A 19240-nucleotide genomic window follows, 5' to 3' on the forward strand; every position below is an offset into this window, starting at 1 on the left:
TGTTAGAAAATTGAATATCACGTTTACTGCTTCTGGCCAATAGAAAAACAGTTATATAGAGCTATATGAAATAATATTGGTTATATTTATATGTGATCAATATAAGTTTGTCTTTATTATTTTCACGTTTTTGGAACTTCGAATTCTATTTCTTTTTTAAATTCTATAATTTGACAAACAATTTCAAATTATTTCATGTCATCTGTAAGAAAAGTAACAAGAATATATATATAAGTCAGAATTTCCGGAGAAGAAACTATATGTCTTTCATACTTACGATTTTTACAAAGAAACATTTGATATACACATGTGAATTCGTGGGCCTAATATTCCTACATCATAATGGAAGCAGAAAAAAATGGGGAAGCTTACATTGGCTATGTGATTTTAACTGATGTCAATATACACTAATTTTCATTAATAAAAAAATTATAAACAGAACAAAATAAAAAACAAACGAAACAAATACTGAATTCCACAACAAACAAGCAATCCTTGTTTATTTAAATAAGTTTATCAAACTGATTATGAGTACCTCTACACTACGTAACATGGTCTTATTGCTGTTTATTATTATTAATTTCTATTATTTATGTTTCATTTTTTACATTTACAACGACAATCCCAACAATACATTGTTTGGCAATAAACAGCTGGAGCACAACGCGGTAGTCGAACCCTCAATATGTGAGGCTTGATACAGATTTGAATTGCGAATTGTGATTAAAACTTCACACAATTTATATTTTATATACAATGGGAGTGACCAGAATCGAAAAAAAAACATTTCAATATTATCGGGTAATTTGCAACTGACAGCTGCTAAGGATCGATAAACATTTATAATTAGGAAATGATTGAGGTGGAAAGTAATATATGTGCCTTCAGAGATGCCGAGTTCAAGATGGAGATGAGTCTCCTTATACTTGTCACCGAAGATGGTATGCATGAATTGGAGGAACATACAGTAAATATATAGATAATAAGTTTCCCGAACATCCGATCTGATCTTTGACCGGTTTTGTAAATTGGTCATGTAGCGACAAATTCCTAATCAAGAAGAAAAGCATCATTACGAAATCTCAGACTTGGGTCATATGAAGCTAAAATCTTCGGACGTGGTCCATCTTAGCGCAGAATGAAAGAACAGAATCAAAAATTATTTGTAACATTGTTTTTGGATTTTAACGAAAGGAATCTTTATATTACCGAGAAATGACTGCTTCAAGGTTTTCGATATCACTAGGTCATAAAAAAAATTGTCAACCAATCAAGGATTTCATTCTCATTTTCATACAGATGTACTTCTAAAGGATTAATACGTGCGGGTATTTCTCATTCTTTGATTAACGGTAATATTCTACACAAAGTACGAAAGCTTGATACTCACCCAAAATGCTAACTAAACCGTTAAATAGGCTCATTCGTAAGAGAAAAAAGTTATGATATTGTTGTCAGATTGTTAAGGGTAGTATTTTGGTATTAAAATTGATTCGCTCATAGGTCTTTACATAGAAATTATAACACTATAGTTTATTGCATGACATGGGTTGTGGCCTTATTGTATGGCTTATGATGTACCGTGATTTTCAACATCGCATGGGAAGAATTGGGATTAATTTCACAAGCGATGGGGACATAATTTGTTGTAACAAGGGACCATTTTTTTAACCGATGTTAAGTGTAGCTAATTGTGTAATATATTTTACCACCATGGCATGAAGAGAATACTTAAAGTACTGAAAGTAAGGTTCATGTGCCAGGAAGTTTGAACAGGGACTAATAGCTATCTATGTTCGAAAACCTGATCGTTGAGTGTGGTGTGCAAGAAAGCCAATCTTTGCAAGGTGTTCTTTTGCCGAAGTAGAACGGCTATTTTGCGGTAACTTTTTAGACTCTTTCAACACAATGACAAAGCCAAGGAAGAAACACAGACACGTATCCATATTAATTACAGACAATACAATCGGTCTGAAGTTATCTATTGGTCGTCATTGGACTTATAGACTTCTTAAACTATTTATGCTTAAAGTAAAATTTTTGTAATTTATGCTTAAAGAATATCGAACATAAAATTAGCATTATGAAAGAGTTATCATTCATGATTTAACTGATTGAAGAGTTTAAGAGAGGGGTATGTATATGGTATTCTCGAGCTCGAAATACAGATCTTTTACTGAAATGATAGTTATTGCCGACATCAGTTAATTTTTTTTTTGTTTTAAGATGATGTTGTCGTTCGCTTTGAGACATTGTAGACTCACTAGTATAGTCCGACATTGATTGAAATTCCTTTTTTATTTTAAATTGCTTTATTATTATTTCAGAAGATGGATGTATGTCATCTTAACAAAAATAACTAAGTAACGTAATACATATGAAGAATACATACAACACCTTTGTTCGGGAAAGTTTTTTTTTCTAAACTTGTAACACCTATATAATTGAAGTATCTGGTTGTAATATAAGATTATTTAACATTTTTTTTTCAGCGACAGGGAGTTTCTCATGGTTATCTCGTCGAGTGGCTTTGCCTCGAGGCGAGATGCGCATGAGAAACTCCTGCGAGTTGAAAAAATATTTAATAATCTGTTTATCGCTGTTTTGCCGAATTGTAAGGTATTAGTTTTCTTTTATTTTCAGTTTTCTTGACGTAAATAAGTAAGTTTTATAAGCGCTGCAAAATTTCCATCTGCGATTTTTTATCTGTTGCTCTAGCTTGTATGTCACGCGGGGACATAGAAACTAGAGATAATTTTCATTCTCAATCGACTGGCGTGAAATTGAAAATTATCGTATAGCAAGATCAAAGGGATTTTTCACACAAAATAGCGATAATACGGATTATTACTTGAAGGTTTAAAGACTTGGCTTTGAATTTGGTTAGTGTAACTCATTTGGATTTTGGTTGGTGTAACTCACTGTCTCGTACAATATATTTGACCCAACGAATTTTAATTACGAAATACACACATTGCGTTGTATTGTGCCAACTCAGGAGAAAGCATACCAATAATACCTACATACTAAAGGTATGTACATATTTAAGCAGATAAAACAGGGTAGCAGACAATAATTCTGACTTCCTATCATTCAGTCTATTATCTATTATACATGTAGGATTTAGGCTTAGTAGACAGCTGAAATTTCTGTTTGATTTCCAAATAAACACATTTGTACTTAATTGAAAACTGCCTTTGTACTTAATTGAAAACTGCCTTTGTACAAAATCATCTCTCATAAGTATACAATAGAACCTTATCCTATGTATCATACAAGTCATCAAGAATCTTATAAAAATGTTCTGCTGTTTTTTTTTTTTTTTTTTTGGGGAGGTTTTAAAATTTTGATTAAACCAGATTTTATCAATCACTTCGATTCATCAAGCATGTTTTGTTTTTCTTTTTTCTATTGTTAACGCCTTGAATAAATAATTTGGCAATTTGGTAATTGAATTTCGGAATTTATATTGGCATTATAACATTATAATTACCAGTTGTTTTTACCATTAGTTTAAAATACGGACTAATTCGTGCTTGCTATAGCAATGCTCGAAGTGAGAAATCACCTAAAGGACAAACGTCGCCATCCAAGGTGAAAGGATTAAGGAGGAGGAACGCCTTGAATTTGAGGACAAATAAATCGAGTAAGCGTGTAGGGACAGAATCTGAAAATTCTGTCGTTAGCGAAACTGAAATAGGTAAGTTCGTAATTGATTTCTCTAAAGCTCGTCAGGAAACCAGTGACTTGGGTGAAAATCCGCTTCAAGCATTTAATCAATTAGGTTTTAGGTTTTTTTGCAAAACAAACCAAGCTAACAAGAAAGCATGTATGACTCTATAGGTTACTTCATTCCATGTAAAATATGAAAAAAGTCCGGAACAAAAATATGTCATTTAAACATCCTCATTAAATCTATAAAAGAGTAAGCCAATTTTCTACAGCAGAACGGGGAAGTTGCTGTTAGGGACGGACACATGCCTGTCAAATCCTTCTTTTCCCGTCCTATAACCAACATTTATTACTGGACAAGCGCGTTCATAATATAAATGAGTTTAATGCTAGAGAAAAGACCAGGTATGTCAAAAGAATTACTGAAATACCTCCGTGACATGACGTTCGATTCGCGGCAAGTAAATCATCGTCTAAGACAAGCAAGGCGACCACGGCCATAATGGTGCATTATAAATCAAGAGTTATTGTCTTTCTATATTACTTCAAGGAGAGACACTAATAATCACAACGTTCATTCCTCAGTACAGAAATTACAAACAAGTGGCAATATATTCGCCATTTTTTCTTGGCAGTCTTTTCGTAGGAAATTAACCATGTATACACAAAATCATGTATTTCGTACAACTCCAACGGTAAGCGTTGTACCCAATCTGGCAAAAACATTTTTTAAAATCGCATGTTTCGAATGCAATGGACAGCATCCGGTCTACTTTTGCAAGAGTAATCAAGGGAACCAAGGTTATAGCGGTAATCAAAAGAATGTAATCCAGGAACAAAGACCAGACATGGAAAACAGACATACATAACAAAGAACATAAAGTAACTATAATCATACATACAAAGTAACAAAAGCAAATGAGCAACTCGGACTCTACTAAAAACTGGGAGCATGGACCAGGTGCACCGGTAGAGTAAGCGTCCTCTGCTATTCTAGAAACATCCTCCGAGTTGCTCATAAAAAGTCAAGTCCGGGGTAGACAAATGAAGAAAGGAAAACTATCACCCGTGGAATAAATAAGTTTTCATGGTGCAGATGGATACATGATGACGACCATAAAACTTCTGTAGTGAAGACTCCAATCTTCTAGCAACATAACCCTGTTCCAGAAGCTTATTTGTTAGAGGTCTAGCGCAATACATAAAGTCTGCGTAGTTTCGGCAAGCTCTGGCATAACGTATGAGTTGTGATATGAACACTCCATACGCAGGTGCCGAAGGGATGTTGCCACAGATGAAAGGAAAGTTGACAATTCTGAATGAAAAGTCATCACGTTTGTCGTAAAGTTTGGTCAATAGTTTACCTATACCAAACTTAACCAAAGACTCATGCACAAAACATTCTCTTGTTACCTGTAGTTTACCCATCAATATTGAAAAAAATAGATTCTTATTTGATTGATTATCCGGATGACTTAGAAACAGTTTTTTCGTTGCATTATTCTGGTTCTCATATCCCAGGAGAAGCAAGAAACTTGAAAAGCGCAAGGGAATATTATAATATTTTGTTTGAAAAGGTTAAAAAGGGAATTAAAAGCATGACCTGTAGCTGGTCTGTTTAAATTATAATCAATACCATTTTTATCCGTATCCCCCTTAGGCTTAGTGCCAAAGTGTAAAGAAATGATTGATTCATCATTTGATTTATCCAGAAAACTCCCCGTCAACTACTTCATCGATTCTACTAAATGTTATTAGCCACTAATTTTAAATATATTAGGTTTCAAGGTAAACAATTAATTTTTCTTTGACAAATGGTTTCCGTGCTTGGCTTCAATCAGTTGCACCTTGTTTGAAAAATGTGCCACACTTTTGACTGGGTCGTAGTGAAAGACAACCTGACTGATATATAATCCATTACTTAGTAATGTTTTTTTTTCTTGGCAAGGAAGGTATCGAATAAAGTTTGAATTTACTTGAGACCTCGTAAGGATTTGTTAGGAACTAGGCATACCAGCGGCAGAGGAAAAACCTGTGCTATCTAAAACAAAAATAACCTTCTTAGGTATTGCAATTGATACATTAGAAATGAAGCTAAAATACCAAAAGATAAGCTCGATGAGCTCTAAAGAAGATTCAACTCACGCTCAGTCGCGAGAAATTACCACTGCAAAAAGGCAATCTTAGTTAGGATAATTAAAATTTACTTGCAGAGTTATTTCATCAAGTAGAGTTTTCTGCAGAAGGCTCATAGATTCCCACGATAAGCGTAAAAAAGAAACATCACAGAAACGAATCACTTCATCAATGAAAGCTGACTTTAGGCTGGCTTCATGGTCAACAAACTATGATTTAAACATTTTAAGTGATACAAATGTAGTTCGGGGGGGTTTGGTTTCGGAATTTACTTTAGGGGAAATTGGTGCTACAGTGTGTCCAATGTTTTGTGTGGGTCTAACTTCAAAAGTAAGATTTTTTAACACTGAAAACTAGGCAGTTGTGTATTTGGCGAATAAGAACGCGTCCAAATCACCTGTGGTGATGTTAGTTGTACGGAAACTGGTATTTAAAACGCTTAAGTTTACTATTTGTATAAAAGCTGAAGATAATCTAGGCAAAAATAATTCTATTGCCTATGCACTTTCTCGTTGTCAGTGGTCCGGCAGGTAGCTCCAGACGCATGGAAAATGCCTACAGATTTACCGAACCATGTTTGGCTACTAAAGATATAGTCGGATAGACTACTGGCCAGCTCTATATGCCACAGTTCAGGAAAAACGTATGAAACAACAATATTCACTTTTAAGTCATTTTAAAAACACTTCTTATTAGACATTACTTGGCCAATACCAGTTGAAAAAGTAACCAAATATATAGCATACCTTTCAATGTATGAAAAAAGTAAAACATGTAATAGCGGGATTTCCTTTTATCACAAGACACAAAATACCCAGGACACAACTAATACTTTTGTTATTTCAAAAATGTTAAATGCCATCCATAGGCAAAATTGCAGCAAAAATAGCAGGTTGCCGATCACACTCATCATTACAAAAACGTAATGAGTACGAATCTACACTTTTAAGAACTTCCTTTATTTTAGTATTCTTTGACATGCTTAGAGTGAGAGAGTTCACTTCTAAACTCAAAGGAAATCTTAGTACATCAGCTATTCAAATGTCTGATGTCAGCATAAACGTTAAACAACTAGGTATCAATGTTTGAAGGAGTAAAAACCATCAAAGAGGTTATTCTATAGTCATCATAATTAACAATTACGCTAACGCACAAGCATTTTTCCCATCGTTAACTAGAGAAAATTTCTAAATTCACGTCCAAATATTCCGGGATGTCAACAATTCTTCATTCACTTAAGCAGTTCTACATTAACCCAGTATCAGATGTCAGCTGTGCTATGCTATGTAAAACAATATAATTTTGTGAAATACGAGGAGCGCACCTTTTAAAATCCCATTCCTTTACATATGTGCCGCCAAGAAATAATTACCACGGTATTAGCAACGATAAGATTAAAAATTAGGTAGATGGACATCAAGTGCATATGACCTTACATTCGAATACACATATAAAAGATAAAGTAAATTCAAATTTTGATTTTCGGTCCAATTGTAGTTTAGACAATTGGGTCAACAGGAGATGCAGCTAAAAAGCGAACTGGCGAGGATAACCCGAACCTTAATGACAAAAAAGTAAAGATAGACGGGATAACCAAATCTGGCATTATGTTGTCCGAATTTGACCATGTCTTCAAGACAAAGATTACGGAATACCTCGAAGTTCACCTTGGGGCTAACGACTTAGTATAGTCAAATACTAAAAAAAAAACTAATTGAGAAAACATCAAATGTTTCTTTTGTAGAGCAAAACTGTTGGTACCTGACCTAAACATAATTTGGTCCAAGATGTTGCTAAGACTTCATTGGCACGGAACCCTGACACAAAAAATTACAGGTAAATCTAGATAGTGGCATAATTGCGCGATACGGTCATTTATGATTAAGGAACAACAATTTCTTATTCGTTACATGTCAATCAAAGCATCAGAATTAGAGTTTTTCAGACATGACGCTACATATTTGTTACTACTCAGCAACATTAAAGGAGCACTTGAAACTTTCATTTTTGTTACGGACAGTTTTTTTCCCCATCAGAATGCTAAGTTTGCAGGGAAAACTGTTTTGGTCGTGAGTTCATTTCTTTTCTATACGATAGAAATATATGCATGTGACGCCTTCAGGGACACAGTTATGTATTTTGTATTAACATTTTTTTCTAAATTATTATTAAGAGGTGCAATATTGCCATGGCGTCTTCCATGAATTAACAATTTCAAGTTCCTCATAGTATTTTTTTTTCATTTGATTCACCCCATATCCTACAATGGCTACTAATTCTATTTTCCGGATATATCCACATTACACAAATTTAAAGAGTAATCAAGGTAACCAAGGTTATAGCGGTAATCAAAAGAATGTAATCCAGGGACAAAGACCAGACATGGAAAACCATCGTATACAACAAAAAACATATAGTAACTAAAATCATACATACAAAGTATCAAAAGCAAATGAGCAACTCGGACTCCACTATAAACTGGGATGTAGGGTAAGCGTCCACTGCAACATCTAGTTTTCTAGAGGTATTTTCTAAACCAGCAAAATTAAAACAATAATCAATTGCCGACCGATCAACCCACTGGGTGTTCTATCATTAAGTCGGAAGTGCCAATAGATGCAACAAAGACAGCCTTTCTTACAGCACACACGGTTTGCTTGAATTTACCAAAATGCTATTTGACTTATCTATGTTAAAGCCACTTGTGCAAGACTTATGACATGTGTCCTTTTAGGACTCCGATGGAATTATGTGTAGTCTACATCGATGAATTTTTCAGATAGTTTGACAAACACATTACCAGACGGAAAACAATACTTAACCGCCTTGGTCAAGCAGTTTATAAAAATAGCTCCAAAAACCGCTATCCTTCTCAGGTTACATAATGAATTCTGGGGGCATTTCACCTGATCCGGCTAAAGCAGAGGCTATCAAGAACATGCCAATTCTAACCAATGTAAACGAATTTTGTTTTTCCTGTGCTCATGCAGTTATTATAGGATTTGCAACAATATCAAAATTTGTTAGGAACTTAAAATTTTACAATAAATCACAGATCTAGTCTTAAGAAAAGTGATGTCAATAGTTGTGCCAGAACTTGAAGAAACTACACAGACTTATTGTATCGCGCTAGAATTCTAACAAGTTGGCTTTTGGAACAGGGTAATGTTGCTGCAAGATTGAAGTCATCACTACAAAAGTTTTACGGTCGTCACCATGAACTCGTAGATCATTAAGGTGTATCCATCTGCGCCATTGAATCTGTTTAAATCATTTATTCAACGTGTCATAGTCTTTTCTTTCCTTGTTTGTCTACCCAAGCGGATGTTTTTAGAAAAACAGACGACGCTTACCCTATCGGTGCACCTGGTCCATTCTCCCACTTTGTAGTGGATTCTGAGTTGCTCATTTGCTTTTATTGCTTTGTGTGTATGATTTTAGTTGCTTCATGTTCTTTGTTGTGTATGTCTGTTTTCCATGCCTGGTCTTTGTCGCTGGATTGCATTCTTTTGATTGCCGCAATAACCTTTGTTCCCTTGTTTATTCTTTATCTCATTGTCCCTGTCCCATTTGTAAACATTGAGATCAACAAATAAATCATTAAAACAGAATACCTTAGCAATTGAGCTTGACTCAGACAAACCTGAAATAACCCCAACATCAAGCAACTGAATAGAAAGTAAAGCTAATCATATTTAAAAAAAAAATGACAACACAATCAAAACTACCAGCATCAGAAATAATCGGTCACTACAGTTCCGGTGGACTCGATTTTGAGTAGTAATGCAAGTACTAAATAGGCAAGATTCGATGTAGTGTTATACCAAAAAAACTTAGTTTTTTTACGAAGGGATACAATTAGGGATCGAATATCTTTTGTGAAAACAATATCCAAAGAATGAAAATAAATTGGAAATCTATCATTTTCCAATAATCTAGTAAGGGCAGTCGATAAACCCATCGGATACAGATTGAATAAAAAAAACTATATTTCCGTAAACAAATTGGATGGGAAAACCCATTTTTAATCAACAATCTGCTAGTGATATTACATTACGTTTGTCAGCCAGATATTAGCATTTCGTATTGCTCCCTGGCCTAGTGACATTGTTTGACCTCACTACGATTACGTCCGTAAGAACTGATTTTACTATAACATGTATAATGTTTACAATCTACAGTGCCGTTATAAAAAAGGTGAACTATTAATTTTTAGCACTTCGGATGTGACTTCTCATTTATTATGTTACCTATTAAAGTTTCTGATGAAATGATAATTAAGTATTATTTAATTTATAAGTGTTTTGTTCTTTGTACAAAAGTGTTACGTTCAAGTCATTTTTGCGCTACATCTAATAGTCACGTTACCAATCAGAAATATTTAGGCACACCATCAGTGTTGACCTGTCTAACCTTCACAGTAGATTTATAGACAACAATTCAATACTCACTCCAAAGGAATCTTCTTTTCATATCTGTAAATAAAAGGAAAAAAATAAACATCAACATACGTTATTGCTAATGTGTAAATATGTTCCATGTGGAAATAGATATGGAAGTGTTGTGAGTAGTTTGATATAAGATTCACATAACCGTTTGTATATTTTCCAAATCTGACCAAACACAATATTTTAATTACAATCGATATTCTTATTATCATTTCTTCTTTGATCTCGTCTTGATGGCTTTTTAAGCGTATTTAATTCTTATTTCTGTTTTTCTTCTTTTTGCCTTCTATTAAAGATCTAAACATAATGTGAAATTTTGTTTACACCTTTTTTATTTACAATCTGACTGTATGGTATATCAAGAAAAATACAAAATTTGTTTTTCGTTTGTGTATAACAATTTTTAATTCAGATTCCAATGGCATTGGAATTTCGTATAAATTACATTATACAATTTTGTAATACATACCCACATTTCTTACAGCGATAAAGTTCCGATTTTTTCTCACCAGGTTGCCTACAAACATAACATAAATCAATTTACATGATTTTTGTTTATGTTAGATTACTTTTAAATATATCAAAATATTAATGTGTTGGTTTTATAAGAATGATATATATCACTCTGACTTATGATTATTAACTATATTTCTGAATTTATCTTGTTGGTCTAGAAGAAGTTACATGTTTCCTATTTCTGAATTAATTTTGTTGGTCTAGAAGAGATTACATGTTTCCTATTTCTGAATTTATTTTGTTAGTCTACACTAGGTTACATGGTTCCTATTTCTGAATTTATTTTGTTGGTCTAGATAAGGTTACATATTTCCTATTTTTGTTAGGTTGCATGAAAGATCTCTAGGTGGTGCATCAAATCACAACGTGCAGCAAATGAAATTAGTAGTTTCAGTCCAAGAAACGGTTTGGTGCAAGAGTGTTCCCCTACTCATCAACATAAAGATGATATCTGGTACCTTTACATTCCTCCTTAACTAATAAAATTGTGGGCAAACAATATTTCAGATTCTTATCAGTAGAAGTCACATTTGTACCCTTATTATCAAATAATCTAGATGTTTGTAACTCAATTGCTCTAAAGTTTAAACCATCTTGACATTTAACAAATAACGAAAATAAGAAAATGTAGTAGCCTAATCTAATTATATCACAATTATTACAATTACATGTGTTTAGTGAAATGCACTTTTCGACAATTAGCACTGATGTCTTTACTTATTGATGTTCTATGTATTTCCAGAAGTACTATTGACCCAGAATATGAAAGATACTTGTTTTTGATAATGTCTAAATATATACCCCTGCTCAATCCAAAATTTATATATGGTTCAATGTTAAAATTTCTAGAGCATTTACGCGGACTTACAATAAGTCTTTCGATTATTATTTTTTTCTCTTCCATAACTTCTTAAATGGATTTGGCAAGGAACGTATGCGACACATTGTTACGACACTTCAGGCTATAAATCTGAATCACTATGACTATGCGTTACGTACTTGCAGGGAAATGACACGTTAAAGTGCCTTGAGTTATCTCCCCTAACACTGATTTATCGTTTTTGCCTCTATGCTAGCATTCCACAGTATTGTAGAACTGCCTAATTTTGGTCTTGTAATCAGATGTGTCCTAACATTTGTCACCTTGAAAAAATGTCAAGCATCTTTAAATCTTTATATCTAGAAATAGCTCACGCCAAGGCTTGCAAGGATGCAGTAAATTTTTTCTGGAAAAAAATTACCCACAGCAAATAGGATTACCACAGAAACCATGCAGAAATATGCGAAAATTGGCAAAGAAGTTGATAAAATCAGGTTTTACAATATCAAATTTCCCGCAAAATATCTTAAATTTTTATTTCATGCCCTGAAACTGTCAAAACTTTTTCCTTCGAAAACCCCTTCCTCATATGGGCATCACCGGTTATATTTTGAACTATTTCACTTTGTAATCCACTTATTAAATTTGGCATACTTTCACTTTCACAATGAAGTCAAATTGTCATTGAAAAAAGCCCTTTCAACATTGAAAATATATAAAACATTGCAAAATACTTCTAAAAGTCTCCTTTTTCAGAAAATGTTTTATCAATAATAGATTCTTCATTTACAATCACTATAGCAACCACCTGTTTCCATTACTGTCATTTTTCATTCCTAACCAAAATTGCGAAACTAAACTGAACTGTTGAATGCTGGCTATAGGAAAAACTTGTATAGATTATGACAAAATGACAAGTGCATAATGTTTGTCTTGTACTTGGCCAACAAAAATGTCCCGTCGGTCAAAGCCATCCATAGATATTCCTCGAAAACCGTATTAGATAGAAGCAAGCATGGAATTAGAAAAATTATCGTCTTGTCAAGGTTTACAATAATTCTATGATCACAAAACCCTCCGACCAACTATAAGTGAGTAATTGCCCATAAATCGAATTTTGACTAAACAATTCCCATGTACAGAGCCAAAACCATAAGAGGGGTAATGTAAATAGCAAAGTTGTTCAGGATAAAAAAAAACGAATAAGAAAAGTATAGGGTTTCATTCAGTATTTTATGAAAGGAGTAATCGCCCATCAATCTTTTTTTTTTAAATTAAAACTCGCGTATAGCGACAAAATCATAAGAGATAGAGGTGTAATGTAAATGACAAAGTTGTTCAGAACAAGAAACTCTACAAGGAAAGTATAAGGTTCCATTCAGTATTTTCAACACTGTAAGAGTTATTGGTCAAAACCTGTTTTTTTTTACGTTTTTGTCATAGCAACGGCCATTTTCTAGTATGAAAAATACCTAGCAACTACATATTTTCTTCCTCAGTAATTTAATAGCTTCTTAAAAATACCAATGTCAAAGATCAAAGGTCAAAATCATTTGATAATTCAATCGACTATTTGTCGAACGGATTTTTTTTTCAAATTCTGCACATTTGGTGAAAGAAAAATAATGTTAACTGCTTTCAATCGACTTATTAGCCTTTTCTGCTTCGTTTGAAATGTCGTTATGTATTTTTATCTTAAAAAATGGTGAATTAAAGGAATTGGTGGTAACACACCGATTCATGACATTTTGCGAAAATTCAAAAAAAGTAAAACAAATTCACCGCCTTGTGATTGCGACACCAAAATATAATTTACTTGGTCATTTCCGGTGTTTGCAACAAATTTTATTACGGTCTATCCCCACAGGGGGAGGAGGACCTTACTGTAATCGCCACAGGGGAGGGGGACCATACTGTAATCCCCACAGGGGGTGGGGGGTCTTACTGTAATTCTTTTTATTATTACTTTTCCTCCTTTAAATTAATTATGAAAATTGATTTGACAAAAAAAGTATGAGACAAATTGTTTTGACACTTCAACTATAGATCTAGATCACCAGGACTATGCGTTACGGACTTGCAGGGAAATGACAAATTAACGCGCCTTGAGTTACCTCCTCAAACACCAATTTGTCGTTTTTCCTCTATCAAAAAATATTTGTATAGATAGAGGCAAACTGACAAGTGCATAATGTTTGTCTTGTACTTGGCCAAAATGTCCTGTAGATCAAAGCAATCAAACTACTCCTTGTATGAGTTATATAACTTTTTTTAAACCGTAAGGCGTAGAAACATAAGACTTTCACCATTCATCCTATGTGACATATAGTGTTTCCAAAACCAACAAATTCTAGCAATAAGAACAGTCTTTTGTGTTATTGCAAATTTGTACACTCAAGGATGCTAAAAACTGTGTTTGCCTGGAACTATTGAAGGAAAGAGTCCATTGACATTAAAGACTATATTCGAATACAATGCATTCGCGTGGTGCGCTTTGCACGGCGAGAATCATCTAATTTTAAACTTTTTCGTCTGCTTAAGTGCCTACTGTTTATGTTGTCTTGTTACTTTTTTGGTATCCCCTTTCCTTTGTCTATGTTTCCAGAAAATAGTACCATATATCTTCGTTAATAAATCATTTCGATAATAACAATCAATTAGAATATTTTAGCAATAAAGATCATTAGTCAAATAACAGTTCTTCGAAAAATTATCAACATTTTCTAAACTTTCTCCGTATCTTTGCGCTTTACTATTCTAAATGTACGGATGTGAATACTACTTAGTTGATATCGTTGATATTCTGATACTGCATTACCACTCTAACCGGTATGGTTTAAACGTTCTGTTCCTGTTAATTAATCGCATTAGAAAGAAATACCCATGGTCAAAATTATATTACGTAAGGACTATTAAACTACAAATGTACCAAACAGCAATTACTAGAAATAGAAACAACTATCCATTGAAATAGCTATAGTCTATTAGAGCCAACACGTTTTTTAACAGTTGAATTATTCTTCAGAAAAATGATTAAAGTTGTCAAGAAATATTTTTACCTTTGGTTTTTAATAAAAATAACCGAAATAGGATATATAGCTGTCATCTGTTTTGATGCGGTGTTTAGGACAATAATGCAAAAGCTATGCTTTACGAAGTTGGCATTGATAATGAGCTGACTGGTCTAAATAGTATGACCGTGATGACTGGTGCAAAACATACGAATAGCTGTAGCATTTGTGTCCGTATACAAGATTATCAAAAGTTAACATGTTTCGAAAGTGGTTGATCATGACAAACGTTTAATGCAAAAGATAGTTGAGGAACCTTAGTATATGGAGAACAATTCATGGTCATTTAAACTTCATGACAAGATGGAATCACTTGCAATATATTATTATTGGGCTTTTATAATTAAAGTGTGAGAGAAATTAGGCCTAATTTCACAGACTATTTCATATAAAAAAATAAAACTGTCGTTAGAGTCGCCACCCTATCTAAAGGTGTGAAAAATCCAAATTATGAGCTTAAGGTGACGGTTATTGCATTAATAACACCAGTAAATCATTGTAGTAACTGACCATCAATTACATACACCCAGACGAATGCAAATGTGAATATATCAAGTTCAATGGATAGTTTTCTTTCACACGAAGATACAAAGAATATTGCATCAAGTTCGCAATCAGGTTCCGGTGGTAGTATATCCCCACATTCGCAAACGCAACATGAATCAATGAGTGTTGGTTATAATAGTGACATAGAAAATCGAAACAATCAAAATGGCGATTTTTCACTCAGTCAACAAAGTGTCGGCCATGGTCTATCTCAAATGTCAAACCAAAACTATTTTGAACATTTAGACAATGAGCTCCATGACAAGACAAAAGATGCATTTACATAGAAACATTACTTGATCTGATTGACGCTGATGATAACGTCATAACTTAGTACAGAACTATGCTTACGAGCCGTGCTCGTACATTGACAGTGGCCCAAAAGGGAAGTTATGTAACAGAAGAAACAACAAAAGCTAGTACATGCAGTTATAAATATGCAAGATACTGTTATATCATGAATCTGTTTATCCTCGGCGACTCTACAGAAATTCATTAAGTGTTTAGTAAATCGCATAACCTCCGTTAGTACAACTCATGAAACTGAACGTCCGAATGTTAACATTAATTTGAATGCGTTAGTTCATTCACTTATTGGTAGAGTTGAAACATTAGAGAATGAAATAAAGGAACGTAAAAAGTCAGAAATAAAACTTTCTTCTATAGTCGGCGTCACATAAATAACATACTGTTAAAATTTGAATAAAAATATTTTCTACGACTTTATTGACACCTACCGTCGTTTAAATTGTCTTAAATGACTTGCTCATTCGTTTAGCCAAACGGCTTCTCCCTAAACATTGAATCGTTAAATTCCGGTCAGATTTTAATTCTAGGTGGCAATATTTACATTGTAAAAAGTCGGCCATGTTTATAGTGATCGGGTTGCTAGGAGATGTTGTTTACGTTTAAATGGTTTGTCCAAAAACCGAAGAACCCAGAATGCAATTCGGCGTTATTTCGGATATCTCGGATTTATTTTACGCGAACAACGTACAATACCGAGAAGTTGATCAAGCAGACGATTGTCACCGGAGTTCGACGGGAACTTACGCACTTCGTTTGTAAACAAATCGTCCCGTAAAAACCAACATGGCGGATATTAGTATGGGATTTTCCCGTAAGGATTTGTTACGCATGATTTAAGCTAATAAGCGACTTGTTTTTGAGAAGCTGTTTGGCTAAACGAATGAGCAAGTCATTTAAGACAATTTAAACGACGGTTGGTGTCAATAAAGTCGTAGGAAATATTTTTATTCAAATTTTAACAGTATGTTATTTATGTGACGCCGAGTATAGTCTTAAAACTGCTAATGAAACAACTATCGGCCTCAAAAATCAGCTGCAACGTCATATTGACGAGATCAACTCAAAAGTGACAAATTTGATTTTCTACAAGAAAACAGTTGACGATAAAGCTTTTTGCGAATTTCACTATGATAAATACACAAAACGTATAGAGTTTATTTAACAAAGCCACAAACGTGACATTAAAACAAATACAAACACTTCACGGAAATCATCTCAAATTAAACCCGACGCTAATCCACAACAGACAACTAAAGCAGTAAACAAACCAATTGCTCGTGGCGATGATCATAATTTAGAGACAGAGCTAACGGGTTCGAGGCGTGAAGAGATTAACAACTCAAATTCGTCAAGTAAACCGTATGACAATAATAACACGCAAGCGCTTGAGGCTAAATCGATACCGTTGTACACGACGAGGCAAATATTAATTATAAGATACCGGTGTGTATTGATCGGCATTCGTCTAAACCTGTTTCTTCTAAAGACTCCTCAGGCGTATTTTTGGTGTTGTACGGCGAAAGCGAAAAAACAAGTTTTTATGTTGATAATATTGATAAAAGATCAACGAAGTCTGAAATAGTTCATTTCATTAAGAATAAAGGTCCGATAGTAACGCATATCGCTATATCTAGTAGTAGAAACGGTAAATTTGACGCAAAAATGAACTTATCCCGTGAACACGCTGAAATACTTGAACAATCCGATTTGTGGCCAGAAAATGTGAAATGTAGGGGATGGTTCAATAACAATTATTGGCAAGAAAGAAGGGATAATTATTAAATTCGTTCTGGTGGTTTTGGCTACCCAAGGAATTAAACACCCCCCAAAATGACAATGAGACACTCGATTATTCGTTTAATAGAGATAATTAGTCTATTGATAATGGCGGTAAATCTCTCAATTTTAACATGGAATGCACGAGGTGTTACATCGTCGTCGTTTTGCATAAATAAAGTTCTGGATCATTATAAATGTGATATACCTGTTTTTTAACTGAGATTGAACGAGAGATGTTTTGGTTCCATTGATTCTATTCATCCAAACTACAAGTTATGCGACGAACTGAATACAGACTATTCTCGGTACATTGGTGGTGGTAAACACGCATTACTTATAAATAATAACTTGTAGTTCAGTATTAATTGTATTGAACCACCTATAGAAAGTCGTATCAGCGAATGTCCCTCTCAGACAATCAAAATATATTTGTGTTTGTGTTGTATCTTTCTTCAGACAATGCAATACATGACTATAAGGATTCTATCCAATGCCTTGACGACTTTTTTAAGTACTATTCCCAGTTTGGTCCAGTGATATTTGCTGGTGATTTTAACGCACAGTTTGATACTAAGCCAGCATCAGCGATCGCACAAAAGAAAATTGAATTATTCAAAGACTTCTTGCAGGTTAATTCTTTAGTACCTGTTAATAAAACTAACCTGTGCACCAGTCAAACATACACTTTCCCGACATTGAGAACAATGATTGACTATATCTTAAAACCGGAGACATTCCGAGATTGTATCTCAAATTGTGAAGTTGTCAGTACGGCCGATACGGACATTGCTTCAGACCATTTTGCGTGTTCACTGTGCCAGTCGTGGCTTCAATACAAATGACAATGACTGACCTCCATGCTTTGGATTGAATAAGGGAACAACTGAGCACCTGATAAACTATCAGTTACAAGTAGACTGCAATTTAACGCCGTTGTTAGAGGTACCCGGTGACCGTTATTCCGTTGAATACATAGACCTTCTAAACGAATCGATAACTAATATATTATTAACGGCATCTTATAAGGCGATCTCGTATCAACATATCAACTCGAAATATCAACTCCCCTGTCTAAAAGTACTATTAAACAACATCGGTTAACTAGAAAACATGGAATAGACTACCTTAGTAAATAGTGAATTATTTCAATTGATGATACAGTTGTCTGTATGTAAACCTGCAGGAAACATAAAATAAAATGTATCAGTAAAACAAGGTGTTCGTGCAAATGCCAAGATAAAAACATAATGACAAGAAGTACCACGAAATATTATTGAGTTAATAAGTATTTCATTTATCAACAAGAGAGTCAATATTAGAATCAGTAAAAATATAAATCAAAGATATGACAATAATACGGTGACAATAACCCTTTTGGTTAGTTTATTGATTTTTTTTTTCAGACTAAAGGATTATGTTTAATTAGCTGAAGCAGATACTATTAAAATAAAGCCCAACTGGTGATAATGGGGAAGTTTGTCTTAGCAATAAATATATTCGAGTTTTAGAAATATGGTCCATTGATATAGTACATTTTATAACTAACATTGATATAGAACAGTAGAATATGTATGATCCAATAATATATTCAAACTCATGAAAATAAGACCGATGCCAGCGGTGTATACAGGTACATAGAAAATGGTCCCCATCATCCTGTTGTTATTAATCCCAGTTTACTTGTATAAGTAGACGATTTTATCTTTATCAAAAAAATTAATTTCATATCAATGCAAACTTTTGGTGCAAACTATAGTTAAATATCGTTTGTTTTTTTTTTATTTCATTTTGATTATTTCATTCTGTTTCTTCCTGTTTCGTTTTGTTTTGCTTTATTTCGATTTTGTCTTGCAGTTTATGGGTACCCTCCATAAGAATCACCTAATAACATAAATATCTATCATATCTGGCCAACCGCTGTATAGTTGTAACATTTTTAGATC

At 33.8% G+C, this 19240-nt stretch overlaps 1 protein-coding gene across 4 annotated transcripts in view; it reads right to left on the bottom strand.

Annotated features, from left to right (window-relative positions):
* The window catches only part of LOC148604626 (transcription intermediary factor 1-beta-like), a 293163-nt gene that overhangs the window by 273037 nt on the left and 886 nt on the right, over positions 1 to 19240 (bottom strand). The window contains exons 2-3 of one of the 4 annotated variants that reach the window (XM_088550090.1): positions 10726 to 10773; positions 10260 to 10283 (exon numbers count right to left, since the gene is read on the bottom strand). The exons of 1 other annotated variant lie outside the window; for it this stretch is intronic. In XM_088550090.1, coding sequence (XP_088406216.1) covers positions 10260 to 10283; positions 10726 to 10773 — 72 coding nt within the window. Of the gene's footprint in view, positions 1 to 10258; positions 10284 to 10725; positions 10774 to 19240 lie in introns of all 4 variants that reach the window. 2 more of the 4 variants (XM_088550083.1, XM_088550091.1) reach the window with 2 other exon arrangements.

The sequence above is a fragment of the Perna viridis genome, chromosome 10, assembly GCF_037379345.1.
Source record: "Perna viridis isolate PV_CMFRI_1.1 ecotype Kerala chromosome 10, ASM3737934v1, whole genome shotgun sequence".
Taxonomy (NCBI): Eukaryota; Metazoa; Mollusca; class Bivalvia; order Mytilida; family Mytilidae; genus Perna; species Perna viridis.